The sequence below is a fragment of the Panthera onca genome, chromosome C1, assembly GCF_046562875.1.
Source record: "Panthera onca isolate mPanOnc1 chromosome C1, mPanOnc1 haplotype 2, whole genome shotgun sequence".
Classification (NCBI taxonomy): Eukaryota; Metazoa; Chordata; class Mammalia; order Carnivora; family Felidae; genus Panthera; species Panthera onca.
The window spans coordinates 70,262,695-70,281,376 of NC_138346.1; the positions used below are offsets into that span (position 1 = coordinate 70,262,695).

Genomic DNA, 18,682 nt, shown 5'->3' on the forward strand with positions numbered 1-18,682 from the left:
GGAAGGGAAAAGTTGAAAATTAAGCACAGATTTATTGTTGAGTTTTAATTGTTTCTATTGTTCAAATCCAAACATAATCTGTTAAATTAATGCGTTAGAAAAGTACTCCACCAATCTAAAAGCTTTAAAATGAGCCTGTTCATAAGTACTCCTATTAGAGACTCAGACACACAAAATGTTTTCTTTAAATAGGAAATTTGATGGATACATTTCATAAGACTTCTAATTATGAAGACATGTTTCATTAAACCAAATATAGAATAAACCTTTTTTTATCAAGCAAGAAAAAAAGCACAGAGGAATCAAAGTAAATCACTAAATTCCTTCTTGAAATTAGGACACTATGTTTTGCAAGAAAAGAGTCATATGAATCTATTTGGAAATATATCAGGACTATTATAGTCAACATTACTTGGGCTAAAAATATTTTTTTAAATCACTACTCTGTAAGAAGCTTGACTAATTTTGATGGAATATGCTAGAAGCTTTTTTTTTTATATCTTATTTATATTTTGCTATACAAAACAGAAAGATTTTGGCTTCAATGCAGTACCATAGGGGGAAAAAGAAGAATCAACTTGATTGTGGTAGTTAATTAGAAACCATTCATCTGATAAATCAGCTTGGGATGAATATATCTTCAATGTTTTTATTGAATCTAGGTATTAGGAATTGTTGGTTTTACTTATTACTTTTAACCTGTAAGATCAGTCATTTAGACTAAGATTTTAGTTCTTAAAACTAAGCATTTAAAAACAGTAATTGCTTTGGAATCTGAAATTCTAATTTATAAAAATCAGGGTCAACTTTAATCTAAACTGACAGAATATAAAAGATGCTTATTCAAGGAGATGTGGAATTCCTTGGATATAAATTTTAACTTTACGGCCCAAAACAGTGATTAAATTTAGAATACCAGGTTTAATTAACCTTAGGATTTCAAAGCAACCTCTGTTTGAAAATAATTTGATAAATACATGGAACACATTTTCAGATAAGAACTGCAAAGTGTCGTGTTAGACAACAAAGCTGTGCCTTAAAATTTATTATTCCCTTGCTTTTTATGACAGTACCTTCTCTCATGATTCCCTTTCTACTTCACTGACCTTTTGTTTTCAGCTCTTCTTTTTATGATTTCTCTGTAAATCTTACTATTCTCCAAATTAATGTGTTTGTAAGGTAGGCTAACTGCTACAACACCAATAAGACCCTTCTTACTATTACAATACAATACAATACAATGCAATACAATACAATACAATTAATACAATAGAAATTTTGGGGGGCACCTGGGTGGCTCAGTCTGTTAAGCATCTGACTTCAACTCAGGTCATGATGTCATCATGGCTTGTGAGTTCAAGCCCCACTTCCGGCTCTGCACTGACAGCTCAAAGCCTGGGGCCTGCTTCAGATTCTGTGTCTCCCTCTCTCTCTCTCTGCCCCTCCCCAACTTGTGTTTTTTTTCTCTCTCTCTCTCTCTTTCAAAAATAAATAAATAAATTTTTTAAAAAAGAAGAAAGAAAATTTTTACACATTGAGGTAACCACCTAATACTGAGTCCAGGTTTGTGGGGAATTTTAATTGTTGGGATGCTCTGCTCTGCACAGTCACTCTAGGATCCAGGTTGATGGCATTTGTGCTGTCTTCATCTAGTGACTTCCAAAGCTAGTCCACGGTTTTCAAACCTGATCACCAACATCCCACTGGGGGATGGAAAAGAGAATGGAAGATCACATATAATAGGTTTATATAGGTCAGGCCTAGACGTAGAATGAGTCACTTCTGCTCACACACCATTGGTTAGAATTTATCACATGACCACATCTTACTGGAAGCAGGCCTGGGAAAAGTAGCCTAGCTATAGTCTTAGCAAACAGAGAAAATGATTGCTAATAATCTTCTAGTCTCTACCATAACTCTCAACTTACTCTTTAGGCAATTTTTATCTGTACCAAAGGTTTTGGTTACCATTTGCCCTCAAATTTATTCTGAGGATTTGAACTTTTAAATGTCTCTGGCTACATCTTCTCTGATCCATATTTGCTATCCATACCTAGATTAAGGCCTTTATCATCCTTTTTCCCAAACATTCCAGTAGGCTTCCAATTGATCTCTCTGCCTCTTTCTATCTTGCTGACTTGTAATCCATTCTCTGTATCATGTTCACAATTATATTTTCCAAATTGTGACTTTGAACTCCTTCAAAGGGCTCGTCTAGAAGGGGAATCTAAACTTCCTAGTGTGGCGTAAAAGTTTCTCCAAGATCATTCTGATACCCAAACATCTTCCTTCCTCTTGAACTCTTTTCCATAGTCACCTTCCACTCAGCCATATGGAACCACCCCTGTGGTCTACTAAGCTGGCCTGGTCTTTGTGCTGTTCATTTCACCTAGAATGATCTTTCTCTAATTATTTGTCTAGGAAAGCCTATTCATCCTTTTATGCCCACTAAATTTTGATCAACAAATGATTATACTATCCTAAAATGTACACCAAAATAAGATTCTGTGCACATTTTAAGATTCCTACCTACTTAATAAGATTAAGAAAAGAAAAAAAATTAACCTAAACTCCACTGTGAAATGCTTTTTTAAAAAAATGTTTATTTGTTTATTTTTGGAATAGGATAGAGTGAGAGTGGGCATGCGAGTGGAGGGAGGGGCAGAAAGAACGGGAGAGAGAGAAATCCCAAGCCAGGTTCTGTGTTGTCAGCAGACCTGGGGGGCTCGAACCCACAAACCATGGGATCACAACCTGAACTGAAACCAAGAGTCAGACACTTAACTGACTGAGCCACCCAGACACCACTGAAATGTCTTTTTAAACTATATGACACCAAGTGCTTGGGTTGTGCTCAGCTTCCATAAATGAAATAATTCCAGGCACTGCCTCATGGAAAATTAAACCAGAATTATTAAAGGTTTTCAGTAAGATCCATCCCTTAGATTGCTCATGTGTATGCAATAGTGTTGATGTATAAGATGTTGAATACGGTCATCTTAAATTCAAGTGTGAAGTTAGGCTATTAGCAATGGTACACTCTGAGTGGGCAGCTTAACAGGTTCAAATGCCCAGATCATGTTTAGGAAAAACCGTTCTCCTAATAGCGTGCTTGACGTGATCTTTCTTTCTTTTAGACCCAGGAGCATATAGAAGAAAGCAGAACTGGATGGGCTGGTGGAGTATGATTTTGCTATCTTTTCCTTATATTTTAATGACACTTCACAGATTCTCAGCCATCAAAGGACTTTTTTAAATGTATCCAAACTGACACTACTTGTCTCATAGAAAAAACACCAAGGTAAAAAAAAAAACCACAGAGGTAGGGATCCTTTCAGCAGTTTTGTGCCAGACAATTAATGTCTATATATTTAAAATTCTATTGAGAACAAATCATAGTCCTCATGTCACAACCTTAACTTTTTCAACTGACTCTCTGATATTCATAATTAATATTCTTATTAAACAAAATAAAGGCTGTTTTTCAAAAGCAATTACAATTCCTGATCGACTTAAAATAATACTTACTAGCCAGTTGAATCCAGAAAAACCAAATACATTGGGTATTCATAGTAATTTAAACACAATCTGCCTCTTATTCAATTTCATATAAACTGAAATGAATAAATGAATTATGTATTCGTTTCCAGTTTTTAAGTGGTATCAAATAGGAAATCGTATATTTTGTTATGGTTTGTGATCACTAGATTTTTTGGATAGGCTTATTCAGTGATTTGTAAGAATTTTTAGTGTAAAAAAAATCATGATTTACAAAGTTATCAATTGTGTACAATATTCTATTTGAAGAATATAAAATAGGACAGAGACCAAGTGAATGTTGCATGGATGCTGCCATTTATTACAAACACGTGATTGAATTCAACTAGCATTTGGATTTAAAAAAACAAAACAAAACACAGTTTCTCTGAGTAGCACAAGCAAAGAAAAAGAAGACCCTTAGGACCTGGCTTAACACATTAACCCATGATACAAGGACAATAAAGACTTCAGAGTTAATTGTAAGATGATAACTCATTAAAATTCAAAGTTAAGATGGGTAGAAAGAAGGTAAATTGCAAAGTAAAAATCTTGAGATGTCAAAAACTCCTTGTACATTTTTCTGGAGTTAGCAATTTTAGCTTACATATATTTACTCTGTCTTTAGTTAAAGATATCTCAGTTCTAAATAACATAAGAACTCTTTGCCACTGTACTAAATAACATAAGAAAAATCAGCAGTATTCAGTGGAAGGACAGAATTTTCTAAATTTTTGGAATCTTGGTCAATCCATAGCTCATCTTCCAAAAAGACAATGCCTAGATCATTGTTTGAAAACTTGAGGAAAAGGGAAGTTAATCTATGAGTTCACTCTCATTATAAAATTTCCAGTAAAGATTGGAGGCAAAGAATACTTTAAGACTTCCTTTGCTTGTATTCTCCGTGATGATAACATAGCTAGAGTTACTGCAGAATATTATGAGTGACATGATTTTACAAATAGATAAACAAGGATACCAACAATCTTCTCAAAGACGTGATCTTTGGAATCCATGCACATTTATTCTGAAAATGCTGCATGCGTTCAAAACACTCTGAAATATTTTAGATTGCATCTTTTGAAATCTCTTATTTATAAGCAACTTGGAGTCAACATTTGTATCTTATCAATTTTTATAATGTGTATAGCACCAACCTTGTAATCTCAGCAAACATGAGCAGAGTGGATTAATTAATTAATTGATTATTTGCCTTCTAAAGCTGTAGAGCCTTGCTTTAAATACCCTCAGTGGAGGCACATACACATCCTTTGAGGGAAGATGAGATCCCTACATTAAATAAAAAATGATGCCAAAGTAAATCTAGTGAATAATGTATTATGTATCTGCAACATATGATTTTGTGCTAGATCATTTTAACATCTGTAGCTTTGGAATTCTATTGGAAAAAAATCATCTTTTAATGTATTCATCTCAATCTCTTAAAATTTAAAATAGTCAGTAAACTTTCTAAATACCCAAAGAGGTATTGTCAAAAATTCTTTGTAGTGATAGCTTTCAGGAGTAAGTTCACACTCTCCCAAGGCAGCTGCTTTGAAGAAGTCATTAGATTTTACAAGCTTTGACATGTCTTCTGAAAGTCAGGCCATAGCTTCATATGCTTATAAGTCATATGTCATAATGTGCTGGATAGCTTCCTTTGACCTATAATCAAATCAGTGACTTAATAAAATTACCCAGAAAAAACCTAGGAGTATGAAATAACCTTTCAGACATTTGTTCAAGTAATATCTATGAACTTTTTAGAGAAAGTGTACAGGCTAGTCGTATCAGTATAAAATTAAAGAGTGATGTTGGAGAAGTTGTTCCTTTAGATTTTATTAAGGAGATTTCAACTGAAAAACACCTTTGGAAATCACCTGTGAATCAGAAAAGATTGAATGACTTCCTAAAAGCAATGGACCTGTTACGGTGCGGGGCACGGAACTAGCAAATAGAACTTTACCTATCACTCTCTCTCCTCCAGCATGAGCTAGTCAAGTGTCTTAATTTGGGGGACGTAGCCTCATATCTCCTTTGGTATTTGATCAGAAAAATAACAAACCATGAGTTCACTTTAAACAAATTTCTTTTTGCCCTGTAGGCAACCGACAAAAAGAACTATTTAATCAAAGAATGTAGTATTGAATCAGTAAAATTTGGAGAACAAACACTAAAAGCATAGACTACAATGCTGCATTTAAATTATTTTAAAATAATTAAGCAATACGGCCCCTCCCTTTGCTGTCAGTAAAACCCCTTTGTTCAGAAAAATGAGCTTGTGGGTTTTTTTTTTACTTTTAAGTAAGCCTTCATTTCCTTATTTCACAAATAAAGTTGGCTGAATTGGTTGCCAGAAAAACGAGTTTTCTGCTTGATGCTTGGAAGTCTGTGCTTTTCATCAAATGTGGACTCAGCTTAGGCATCAGCCTCTGATATCTAGGACCTTGGGTTGTTTACCAACCATGGCAAGAAATTATCAGGTGGTAAATAATCTCACCTTCCAAGTAAAACAGTTTAAATGGCTTTGCAGATAGAGGTGAGTAATTTATCAGAAAATCTAAGCTGATAAAGAGACTGTGAAGAGGCCTTGTTAAAACTGAGGACCACCTAGTTACCTGTGCTTTCTAGGGTCCAGGTGTAACTTGATGCAAGACGCATTTAACTCAGGATGCATTATGGAGCTAGCTCTGGGAAAGTGAATGCGGAAATATTTCACACTCTCTTTAGCTCACCCAAGTTACCTGTTCATCTAAAGCAGCTGTCCTCAGTGTGCGCAATAAAAGGGGAGAAGATAACATTCTTTGCTTAGCGGAGATAGTCTTCCTGTTTGCCTGATTCTAAGATCTTCAAACACTCTGCCCTATTTTTTTTTTCAATGAAAATGAAAGTTTTAAGTTTTAATCCAGAACAAAACCTTTTTTAAAGTTCCTTACTAACCAGAGGTGTGAGGAGACTATGTTTTTACTCCGGCATCTTAAAATATTTTGTGACCCTGGTTCCATTTTAGTGGTAAAAACAATGCACAGCCAGTTTTTTGTCTTTCACCCTAAGGAGTGAGAGGGAGGCATTGGAAAGTGGTTACTAGTAAGTAAGTATATCATCATTTGTCTGAGAAGGCAAAGCTTCATTCTCAAATGAAACAATGGCTTGTCAGACCTATACTAACAAAATTCCATCCACAAAATTGCAAACCAGAATTTCTTTTCCCTGGGCCTCTTTTTCACTCAATTCACTCTTAATTTTATTTAGAGGCACAAGTCTCAATACACAGAATCCCACCAAGGCTGGTCTTATTATTAATGAAACTCATAAAGGAACCATGGAAGGAGACAGCAGTTTCTCCTTATCCCATTTTTTCATTTTGTGAAAGACATCCATTCTATGCCAAAGTGATAAGACTTAGGACAGGGTATTAGTTTCCTGGGATCAATGTGACAAATCACCACAAACTTAGTGGCTTAAAACAATAGAAATCCATTGTGTCACCATCCTGGAGGCTGTAAGCCCAAAGTCAAGGTGTCAGCATGGTCCTGCTCCCTCTGAAGCCTCCAAGGAAGAATACTTCCTCTCCTCTTCCACCTCCTGGTGGCTCTTGGCAGGACTCCATTGGCTTGTAGCCATCTCCCCCAATCTCTGCTCCCATCCATGAAGCCTTCTTCCCTGTGTCCCTCTGTGTTTCTTTGTACCCCCTCTTTTTATGAGGACACCATTCATTGGATTTGGGGCCCACTCAAATCCAATATGGTCACATCTCAATTCTTACTTTGATTATATCTGCAAATAAGGTCATTATCTTCCTTCATTTGAGCTGTTATGACAAAGTGCCATAGACTGAGTGGCTTAAAAACAATAGAAATTGATTTCTCACACTTCTGGAGGCTGAAGGTCTTAGACCAGGGTGCCAGCATGGTTGTGTTCTCGTGAGAGCTCTGTTCTGGGTTGGAGACCACCATCTTCTTGTATCCTCAAGTGATGGAGAGCAGAGCAAGGGAAGCAAGCTCTCTGGTGATTCATAGAGGGCACTAATCCCATAAGGCTCTACCCTTACGACCTCATCTAATCCTAATTACCTGCCCAATGTCCCACTTCCTAATACTAACCCTAATTCATATTAGGGTTTCAAAATATGAGTTTTAAGGAGACACAAACAGTCCATAATAGTCACATTCTGAGGTTCTGGGTTCACGTAAATTTTGGAGAACCCTACCCAGATCACTACAGACACCACATCAAATAAGTTACATTTTAATAGCATGCAATCATAATCATCAATTTGGTCAAAAACCATCACTCAAAAGGCCTACAGCAACTAAAAGATACTGATAGTTTGGTTGTTGTTGCTTGGTCAATTCTGAAGGAGTTAAACATCTTGATTCCTTGTTGTGTGGAAACACTTCCAGCTAGAGAGAGCTGGCTTGGGATTATTTGTGGGAGTATCTACTGGCCGTGATGTAGAGTAGCTCTATCCTCACATAGCTATTTTACCATTTTACCTTCCTTTTATAACCCAACGGCCAGGAAAAAAGAAGCTGACAAATGTAAGATAAGGATATATATTTTTAATTTTTTATGTTTATTTGTTGTTGACACACACACACATACATACACACACACACACACACACACACACACACACACACAAAACACAAGCAGGGGAGGGGCACAGAGAGAGAGACACACACACAGGACCCGAGGTGGGCTCCACATTGACAGCAGGAAGCCGGACATGGGGCTCGAACTCATGAAAGAACTTGAGATCATGACCTGAGCCACCCAGGCTCCCCAAGGCTATTTTTTTTATGGGAGAAACTACTAACTAAAATTTGGTCTGAGGACTTTTGCAGGATTTTAGTTATCTATACCATGAAGGATATGAAAGTATGGTTTGCTGAGTGTCAGGGCCTCCTTAGATCATTCACCAGTTCCCAGTAAATGACCAGTAGGGACCCTGGGAAGAGGTCAGAGATGGGTAATGAGGTCTGCTTCGCTCCCTGAGCTCAAGGAGCAAACCTCCTACTTACTTGTCCTGGGTCTAGAAGTTTCTTTCCATCATGAAAAACTGTAACTAGCAGGGCATGATATTTTCATCTTTAAAATGTCTTCATTGAATCATTGGCATTAGGTGCTTGGCATCCGACAAATCAAAACTCAAAAAAACTATCAGCCTTCATGAGTCACGCTTTGGTCAAATACCACATTTTGAAGTTAGACTTGGCTACATGGCAACACTCATTTATGATTCTCTTAACTCTGTTCCAAACCACAGTGTCTCCAAGCATAGACATTCAATCAAATTAAACATTATAAACAGAGGGGCATGTAGTAGCAATTAAGCAGCAGTTGGAATGTGCAAATGCCTGTTAGAATTACTAGAAAAGCTGTCTAACTGAAAGAATGGCATTTCAGATGTGGTTGATGGACACTAGGGGAGGCAGGACATTCTGGTTCCGATAATCATGAACTATCCACTGCTTATAAAAAATTCTATAGTTTTAGTTTGGTTTGTCTTTTGAACATAACCTCTGTTCATTTCTTTCAGTTCTTTGTTTCAACACCAGTTTTCAGCTATGATGCCATTTCATACTACAAAATATTTAGCGACAAGGATGGCTACAAACATATTCACTATATCAAAGACACTGTGGTATGTTCCTTCCAAGATTTATCTCCTCAAAGATCATTCAGTTGAGGTTGCTCAAATAACGCTCAGCTTCACACAACATAATGTTTGTCTTTTTATAGGAAAATGCTATTCAAATTACAAGTGGCAAGTGGGAGGCCATAAATATATTCAGAGTAACACAGGATTCACTGTAAGTATTGCATGAAGCATGATGCACCATTCAGGTTTTAATTGGCACTGATGGACCCACAAATGATACTGTACCACCTCTTAGTTAAAAGCATTTTTTGTTACTTACTCTGTAGTGTAGTTCAGACAGCTGTGGTTTCATTAAAATTGTGTATTCTTTAATAGTTAACACGATTTCTTTTAGGAAAGAATATTTAGTCAGCAGTCACTTCTCTTCTGATACTTGGTAGATAATTACATTAAAAGTATAAAATTTTAGAAATAATAACGACTTTTAAACACAAATTTTACTCTTTAGCACTTGAAGAAATGAGCAAGCTTCAAAAGTCCATGAAGGGCAGCCCATAGATACAGAAAGTTTTTTGTAGTGATTCACTGTTATATAAGTTTAAGATTATTATCTACAACAGCTATCTTTAAAAAAAAGTTTATTTACTTATTTTGAGAGAGAGAGAGAGAGAAAGAGAGAGAGGGAGAGAGAGCGCCAGGGGGGAGAGACAGAGAGAGAGGGAGAATCCCAAGCCGGATCTGTGCTCTCAACACAGAGTCCAACGTGGGGCTTGAACTCATGAACCATGAGATCCTGACCTGAGCCAAAGTCAGGAGTCAGACGCTTAATCAACTGAGCCACCCAGGCTCCCCAGCTATCGTTTTTTGAGCAATTACTTCATACCATATACTGTAAAGTAGAAACAATTACCCTGGTTATACAGATGAGAAAACTGATCCTTGCAAATTAACATGGCCAAGACTGCATATTTAATTAGTAGCAGAACTAGGATTCAAACCTAACACATATTAAATCTAAGGTTCTTATTGTGATCTCAACATGGGACTTCTTCCTTCCAGTTCTTTCCTCAGTCCATCCTGTGTGCTATCTAAATAAATCATCTTAAAATAATCATTTATGATCAAACTTCTCTAGTCAAGAATGTACAGTTTCTTTCCCTTGCTTCTAATAAACCCCAAATCCAGGGTACTTTCTTATAACCTGCCTGTCATTATCTGTAATTCTATGAGCAAAGAAGGGGAATCATTAGTCCAGGCTCGCTGGATAAAAACATGTCAGAAACCAATTGTCGATTTATGGCACTCTTGGAACATTTGACAAAGGAGTTTGAACATTATATGGAGCAGTCATGACAATCACCAGTGTAAGAAAAGAGTGACAAGATAAACGTGGATGGCAAATTTCAGACATAACAAGGTTAGGACTTCAGGGGAAACCAAAGGCAGGGAGACCCAGCTATGGTCATAATCCAGGCCTGCAATGATAGAGACCTAAACTAGAATAGTGGCAATAAAATATGGACTCTTTGAGGAAAAAGCTACGCCTCCTTTCTTTGTGTGTCCTTAGCACTTGACATAGTGCCTGACACATAGCTGGAATTCTGTAAATATTAGTTAAGTGAGTGAGAGGAAGGGTAGATAGACCATAAAGACAGATGGAGGTTGAACAAGATTGGTGACTTCGTGGCAGTGAAGGAAAAGGGAAAGGCAAGGCAAACTGGACTCTGATGCAAGTGTCAGATGAAGGTAATCAATCGTGAAGGCTTTGACAGAACAAGAAAGCTGTGGGAGGGTGGGGGGAGGGTGGTGCTGTTTGGAAAAGATACTGAGTATTTTATTCACTAGTAGTTTGAGATGATGTGGGGGAAGGCAAGTGCAAGTGACCATCAGTCTATCAGAGTCCGTTGAAATCAGTAAAGTCATGTAGAAAAATGCTGGGTCAGAAGATACATTTAATCCTAGGAGTGATTGGCATTCTGTTACCTTTTCTTTTTACTCGCGGGTAACAAGGTTTTTATGACAGTGAACACATAGTAGTACCTGAGCCACTGAACAACCTCAAGAATTAAAAAATTGGTAACTAAACCTAACTTTCTACAGTCTATTATGCTCTTCTTGAAGGAAAAAAAAAAGGCGGTTTCTTCGTGATATTCAGATGAACTCACAGAGGAGTGAAAATCATGCCACTAAATTGGATTTCCCACTTCATGGCTATATTAAGACAGGTTAGAACTGGGACCCAGATACTTAAGTAACAAGTATGTTCTCTTGTGACTTCTTTCGCATCTGGGTAAATCAACATGCCCCTTTGTGTTGTGTCGTAGTGTGGATACGTTTCTGGATTTATAACAAACTTCTCTGTCAGGGCTTCTATAAAACAAATCCAAAATATCTTCAGAATCACAAACAGAATTAAATAATATAACATAGAGAAACCAGTAAACTTTATCATGGTAAGGAAGGGGGTGATATTAATCAATATCCTAGCTTATTTTGTATAACTCATAAATAATGAATCAGAATATAATATACCTATAATAAAAAAAGAATATTTGGCACACTTTAATCCTCCTATGATTTGAAAGTCAGAGTAAGTATATAAAATTCAGTGTTATAAACAGCAATGACTGGGGCACCTGGGTGGCTCAGTCACTTAAGCATCCAACTTTGGCTCAGGTCATGATCTCATCGTTCGTGAGTTCGAGCCCCACCTCAGGCTCTCTGCTGTCAGCACAAAGCCCACTTCAGATCCTCTATGCCCCCTCTGTCTGCCCCTCCCTCACTCATTCTCTCTCTCTCTCTCTCTCTCTGTCTCTGTCTCAAAAATAAATAGACATTTAAAAATAAGTTAATAACCAGCAATGATTTATCTACATAAGTGCCAATTAATATAGTTTCATTAGATGAACATTGGACTACATTGTTTACTCTATTAGTACTAAAAATTCTATCACCATTTAGTTATAAATATTTAATAGCTTCTGAATGTATTTCAGGTTTTATTCTAGCAATGAATTTGAAGGCTACCCTGGAAGAAGAAATATCTATAGGTAATTTATGTCAATTCATTCTAGTATTTGTATACATTAATTTGAATGAAAATATGTCAGAGTCCTTTGGATACATAGAATATCTTTAAAGCATGAATGTAATAAAAATAATATATGAATTAAGGTAAAACATTTGGAGCATACTGTACCCCACATCAGTATAAAATATACACCCCCAAAATATTAGCTAACTCAAAATGTCTTCAGAAAGAAAAGCCAAGGAATTCTAATGCTGATAAAAACATGATACTAAATACTTCAACTAAATTTAGAGGTAATTGACGATGTTCATTCACTTAGCAGACACTAATTAAGTCCCTGTTGTGTACCAGGTATGGCGTTGACTCCCATATTGTGTGATTTCTTTTAACATGGTTCACCTTGGCATAAGCCTATTAGGATTGGAGAAAATTCCTCTCTCTTCCCAAATTAGTGTTTAAGTTGGCCCAATTGTCCCCTTGGCAAATGGAATGGTGGCCTCGCCCCACTAAACATTTTTAAAAAGGGAGAAAAAATGAATGGTGCCCTCAACAGCCCTTTCTGATGTAGAAGTAAAAGGCATAGCTACCATGGGCTGATAGTCTGCTATATGCCAGGCACGTTTTTATCTGCTTTACATATGTAATTTTGTTGAATCCCTACAACTTCAGGAGGCAGGCAATACTGTTATAGCCAGAATTTGTACCTGGGCATACTGACCTAATCCCCTTACTGTTAACTGCCTACTTAATATTTCCAAGATTACACCAAAATGTGAACATGAATGCAGACTGTAACCAAGGAAATAAGAAATTTTCCCTCTGCTGCATTCCTCTGCTCCTTCCTGTATCATGACTTCTTATCTGTTGGGGAGAATCCCTCTATGGCGCCAGCAATGTCCCTGGCTCCCCTCTACCATGTCCAAGGCAAGATCAAGGGCAGCAGCAGAAAGAACACTGCAGCAGCCACAGATTATCCTACCAGTCACAACAGATTCTGACCCTGATCTATGTTGGCATCATACCATCTAGTCTGCCCCAAATGAGATTCTGATTCTGAATGTTTGGGGTAAGGTCTTGGAGTCTGTATATTAAAACCAACCACCTCCTTCAGGAGCCACGCAGAAGGTTCTACTGGGGAGAGGGTGTAGGTCCATGTTGGCTTATGTAAGAATGCCGGTAGGGAAGCATTCCCAGGAAGAGCTTCTCTGAACCAAAACTTCCTTCTGAAAAGAATGAAAGGCACAGGAAGCACTTAAAAACTGTGTTTTTTTTTTAATTTCCAATTTGCTTATTACTAATTTCCCCTTCCAGATATATGATAAGAACAGCGACCCTTTTCTTGGTGAGACTGCCAGATTTCCTTGCATGTTTTACATGGGAGTACAAAAAGAGAGATGGAAAGATGAAGAACTATGCATTGCCAACCACTTTGTAAGATGTGAGAGATGAATGGCTATGGGAAGTGGTTACCTCACTTCCATTCAAGGTGTTAGGTATTTCTCCCACCCCAGAGAAACTGGGGGGGCTTCTCCCTCAAGTCTGGTGCCTCTTCAAGCAAAGATGATTGAAAATCAGGCTACATCAAAATACTGTAATTCCCCTTCACTTTAAATGATATTGGCAAGAGAAAAATAGAGTGGGTTTGATGTCAATATGTAAATTAGTCATTTTACATGGAGTAGTACATTTTGATAAATACAATCTCAAAATTTCAGCTTAGTTTTATTTTCATTTTCCTCTAGAATTAGCATTGGAAGCTATCCTCCAAGCAAAAAGTGCATTACTTGCCATCTAAGGAAAGAAAGGTGCCAATATTACACAGCAAGTTTCAGTGACTACGCCAAGTACTATGCACTTGTCTGCTATGGTAGGTAATGGACCCAACACGAACTCTACCACATCACTGCCAATGTGGTCGCCTTCATCACCACTATCCTCTAGCCGATCTTAACTACGGGTTATCAAGTACCTTTATGGGAGGGGATCTTACCTATGTTATCTGACCTGATGCTTATGGGGGAAAAGAATGAAAAGAAGATAGGAGAGCATTATCATCTCTTTTTTTTTTTTTTTTCGCAGTTGAGGAAATAGAATAGCTTGCAAAAGGTCTGCACTGCTGGCAAGCATCAGAGTTAGGATGGGACCAAGGATCTATTGACTGTAAATCCCAAGCTCTTACCCGCCACCTGCCACAGCACCATCTAGTTATATGCAAACACCATCTAGCAGCTATTGCAGCAAGACTCGAGCAATAGTATTAAAAGAAGCATTCTGTGTTAAAAATGGTTGCCGGACTTCGGCCCCATTTGCCTGGAAAATGTCAAACTCTTACAGCCAGGAGGAAGAATAAGTCCTAGAAACCTGAGCTCCTTCCCTTGGAGGCCAATAATTCTTTGAAGTACAGTTTCAGCGAGGATGGAAAATAAAGTTTGTCACCCAGAATGTCCTTTCTAAATTTGGGAAACATAAGAATTCATTCAAATATTAAAAAGTCATGGGTAATTAAATACACTAAATACTTTGTGGTTTTTTAGGTCATGTGTACATTTAGCTAATAATTTCTATCCAAAATATTTTATTTTATGCATAACATCTTAGCTATATCTTGAACATATGAAAAGCAATGAAACAGGTCAGGTTGGGCATCAGTAGATCAATGAAATATGTTGGGGTCATGGAGATTTGGAAAATGGACTTGAGAAATACCTACTTTTCCATTCTCTGTCCCATCCCCATAATTAAATCCCTGAGTTTCTCTGGTGGGGAACAGCAAACAGAAGATGTTATTACAAAATGCACACCACTCAACTCTTTCTGGTATCAACTCCCAGTGGAAGGCAGCTCAGAGAACAAAAGGAATCTTTGCCTGATGGAGATCCCTGAGCAGTTGCAGAAGACCCCAGGTTCTTTACTTCCCAGAAGGAAGGCTTCCCTGACATGCCATTCTCCTCACTCCAGTCATCTGGCCCCTGAACCAGAGCCCCAACTCACTTGACTGCAGAAATGAATAAGCATTTTACCCCAAATGCTCCCTGTAAGATGGCACAAGATGTCGGTTTGTTACAACTATTTTCACAAAATGTTGGGTCAATGACATCTTTGAAAAGCCAAGAGATTGTTGTTCATAATCATATGTGCTGAATGTGGTTATGGTACTTAAAGGTATATATTAAATGTCCTTGTCAAATTATATGCAACATTTTTCAACCCAAGCTATGTATTCACGCAAAACATATTGAAAGCTTACATGCCAGGCATGTAGTATCATTGAATTGACTCTACTGAGTAATCTGTTTGTCTTTCTCTCCTGAAGGCAGAGGATGCTTTCCTTTAATCTTCACATTCATAAGGCCAAGAAAAATGGCTAATGCATAATAATTATGTATAATGTATAATGCATAATTGTTGAATGAACATAGGTACGAAAGAAGATCCAAGCATTACTGCCTTTTGTGAAGTCTAACAAAAAAACTTTTTCTTATGCCGATATATTTACTGATAAAGACATCAGTGACCCTACACTTGCATACACTCATTTGTATTTATGTGCATCCCGCATTTGCATAATGCTTCAACCCTTTTTGAAAGCACTATGCCACTTTTTATAGCGGTTTGTCTTCCTAATGTTTGCTCGAGTCTGAGTGCCCACTGAAAAGATAAGGAAGCAAAGACTAAGCTCTCCTCAAAAGTTGGTGGAAGAGTCCTTTCTAGAACTTGAATCGCCTGACTTTTCCACACTCACTCTTGCTCGGCAGTATGGTAATTTCCCATTTAGCAAAAAATATACTGTGTGGGAAGCATCACATCGTCTGGTGTTTTTGAAGCTCCAGTAAAATGAGTCACTGAGCCATCATAAGAAAAACCTTGAAATCTTTCCCTTTAGGACTAAGAGTAAAGCCTCATTATGTAACTTCAAACTCTCCAAGAGAGATGGTGAGTAAATCCCAGAGAATAGGATTAAATAGGTGAAAACCCTCTTTGTGATGCCGATGGAACAAAAGTAATGCAAAGGGGGGATTCCAGACAATTGATGCTTTTATGTCATTTGTGCTCAGGTCTTTTGTATCTAGGGCAGTCAGTTATTATTTAGTGTCATAATTTGGCCAGAAAAGATATGCTAGTTGTCACTACTGGAACTGCATACCCGTGAAAATTCCATAGGATGGATGCCGGTTGACTAAAGTCAACAAATTCTGATTCATGTTTCATTTCCTTACATTCTGACCGCAAATATAATATGCGTTTGTCCCTTCTAATACCTTTGAAGAAAAGCTGGCCAAAATGACAATCTCTGAAATTAAGTTCTATACAATTTTGGCACTCCACACAATAACGAATTGTTGTTTTTTTGAGGAAGTCTAATAAATAGTATCCCTTCTCCTCACTCTCAAGTTAGACTGAAGGGTCAAGAAGGAAATTAAACTATTTAGCTTTATTACTCGTAAATGTTAATTGGAAAATGTGGTTAAATGTGTACAGCTTCCTAATATTGTACCTCAGAATTACAATTACACAAATATGGGTATGACTGGACAGCCACTGGCTGCCCCCACGGAGCCCGGCACTATCCTATTTGGAACACTGAGGACCCGACAAAAGCAGGGAGAACGATGCCAGGAACAAGGCAGAAGAAGGAGTTACTTAAATCTAGGTCTTCTCAGAATTCATCAAAAGGTCACCCCCTCCTCTGCTTGCCTGGGATCCAGGGTGCTACCCGAATGATGTTCCAAAAAGAAGGCAGAAGCATCAGAAGTGCAACGAAGCTCTACCCCTTACCTCCATGTTGTTTCTTTTAACGCATTGACTGCCTGAGCAAATTTATCCTGTAAGAGGATATTATTTTATCTCTCAAGTGAGAGAAAATTAGTGCTCAATTATTTGTAGGTCTTGTTAAAATGGCCGGTTAAAATGGCCCTGAGTTCCATGCTGGAATGTGTAGTGGACACTGGCGTGCCACCCAGAACCTCCCACCTCAGGACTGAACCCCTCATTCTGCCAGCTGCTGAGAGTGCCAGCGGCTGACAGCTCACAGCTGAGCTCCCACCCTGGGACGTGCCTTGCCACAGCCAATGGCCACTCCATTCTGTGTAAAAGCCAGCCCGGCTGGTACATGAAGGCAGCTCTGCAGGCCATCCAGCTCCGGAGCTCCCTGTGGGGGTCGGCTGAGTTTTGTGTTTTGACTGCACTGAAGCCCACCTTCCCTCACTGCCTCATCCCTCCTAATACTACCCCGGAAAAACTGCTCGCCCACAAAACTCCTGCTGGGTCTGTTTCCCAGGGAATGTGACCTGCCACAACACATTTGAACAGGCAACAGATTCTAGATAAATTTATTTCTTCATTTATTAATTACATAGAAAAAAGATGTTGAGTTCTACTGACCATTGAACCAAGGAGCCAGACTGAAAGTATTATCTGGGTACTGGTGAAGGCTATTGGATAATAGAGACATAGCTAATGTAGCTCATACAGCATGGTGTCTTCTCAGAAGGCCATTTGCCACAGGAGTTTCTGGGGCCCATTTCTATAACTAGATCCTGAACTATTCAGGATCCCTCCTGGTGAAGCGCACCCGTGACTCTTCTCTCACATCTCATCTTTGGGCTCTGATCTCTTGTGTAGGTTAAACTTAACTTACAAGGTGATGTTTTCTTCTCTCTGGGGAAAAAAAATAGCTGTAGAATTAAAAGATGAAGTTGAGCCTGACATTAACCACAAAGATGACCAGCAGTTCTTATTGGAAACCCAGGGTTTATTTAAAAGCTAAAGCATGTGTTTGTTTTTATCCTGTGCACAGGCCCAGGCCTCCCCATTTCCACCCTTCATGACGGTCGCACTGATCAAGGTACGCTCTCTTGCATGCTGCTGTCTAAAGAAACCCTGAACTGTCGGTGACATCACACTAGAGGAAGCAAGACAGTTTCCTCACACCAACACGGGGACTGTGATGGAGTCTTGTTATCATAAAGCCTATTGTTACGTAGATTTGGGTATTCTTTGAGTCAAACTGGACCCTATGAAATTTAACAATTATTTGCAGTAAGAACCTGGCATAACACGGATGGGTTGTTATCACAGGGATTCATACTGTCTTCCCCAATCGGCCCCCTAAAAAACACAGCAGCTTAGCACTAGAAGGACAGTTAGGATATTTAGCACAACCTCCCTCCCAAATCAGAATTCCTGCTTTTTTTGTAACATCCCAAACTGGAGACAAATTCCAGATATAAGTCCAGTTCAAAGCAGAGGGTGACTATCACGCTGGCTTTTTGTTTTAACAGCTACATCACAGTGTTGCTACGTATGAAAGCCCTGAAATTCAGAGGCTTTTCCCATCTTCAACTATGATCAAGATCGTCCTCCTCCATCCTGTATTTATGATATAGGTTAAAAAGGGTTCACAGACCAAAGATGACTGTCTTTGCCCTCGGCAGAGTTATCCAAGTGTGTCACTGCCCCGTGCTCTCCCAGCAATTCCCCGTTGTCTTCTGATTTACTATTAAAGGACA

At 38.3% G+C, this 18,682-nt stretch overlaps 1 protein-coding gene across 1 annotated transcript in view; it reads left to right on the plus strand.

Annotated features, from left to right (window-relative positions):
• The window catches only part of FAP (fibroblast activation protein alpha), a 74,755-nt gene that overhangs the window by 32,517 nt on the left and 23,556 nt on the right, over positions 1-18,682 (plus strand). The window contains exons 12-17 of the mRNA XM_060621103.3: positions 3,138-3,182; positions 9,080-9,184; positions 9,283-9,353; positions 12,139-12,192; positions 13,916-14,040; positions 17,971-18,018. Coding sequence (XP_060477086.1) covers positions 3,138-3,182; positions 9,080-9,184; positions 9,283-9,353; positions 12,139-12,192; positions 13,916-14,040; positions 17,971-18,018 — 448 coding nt within the window. The remainder of the gene's footprint in view (positions 1-3,137; positions 3,183-9,079; positions 9,185-9,282; positions 9,354-12,138; positions 12,193-13,915; positions 14,041-17,970; positions 18,019-18,682) is intronic.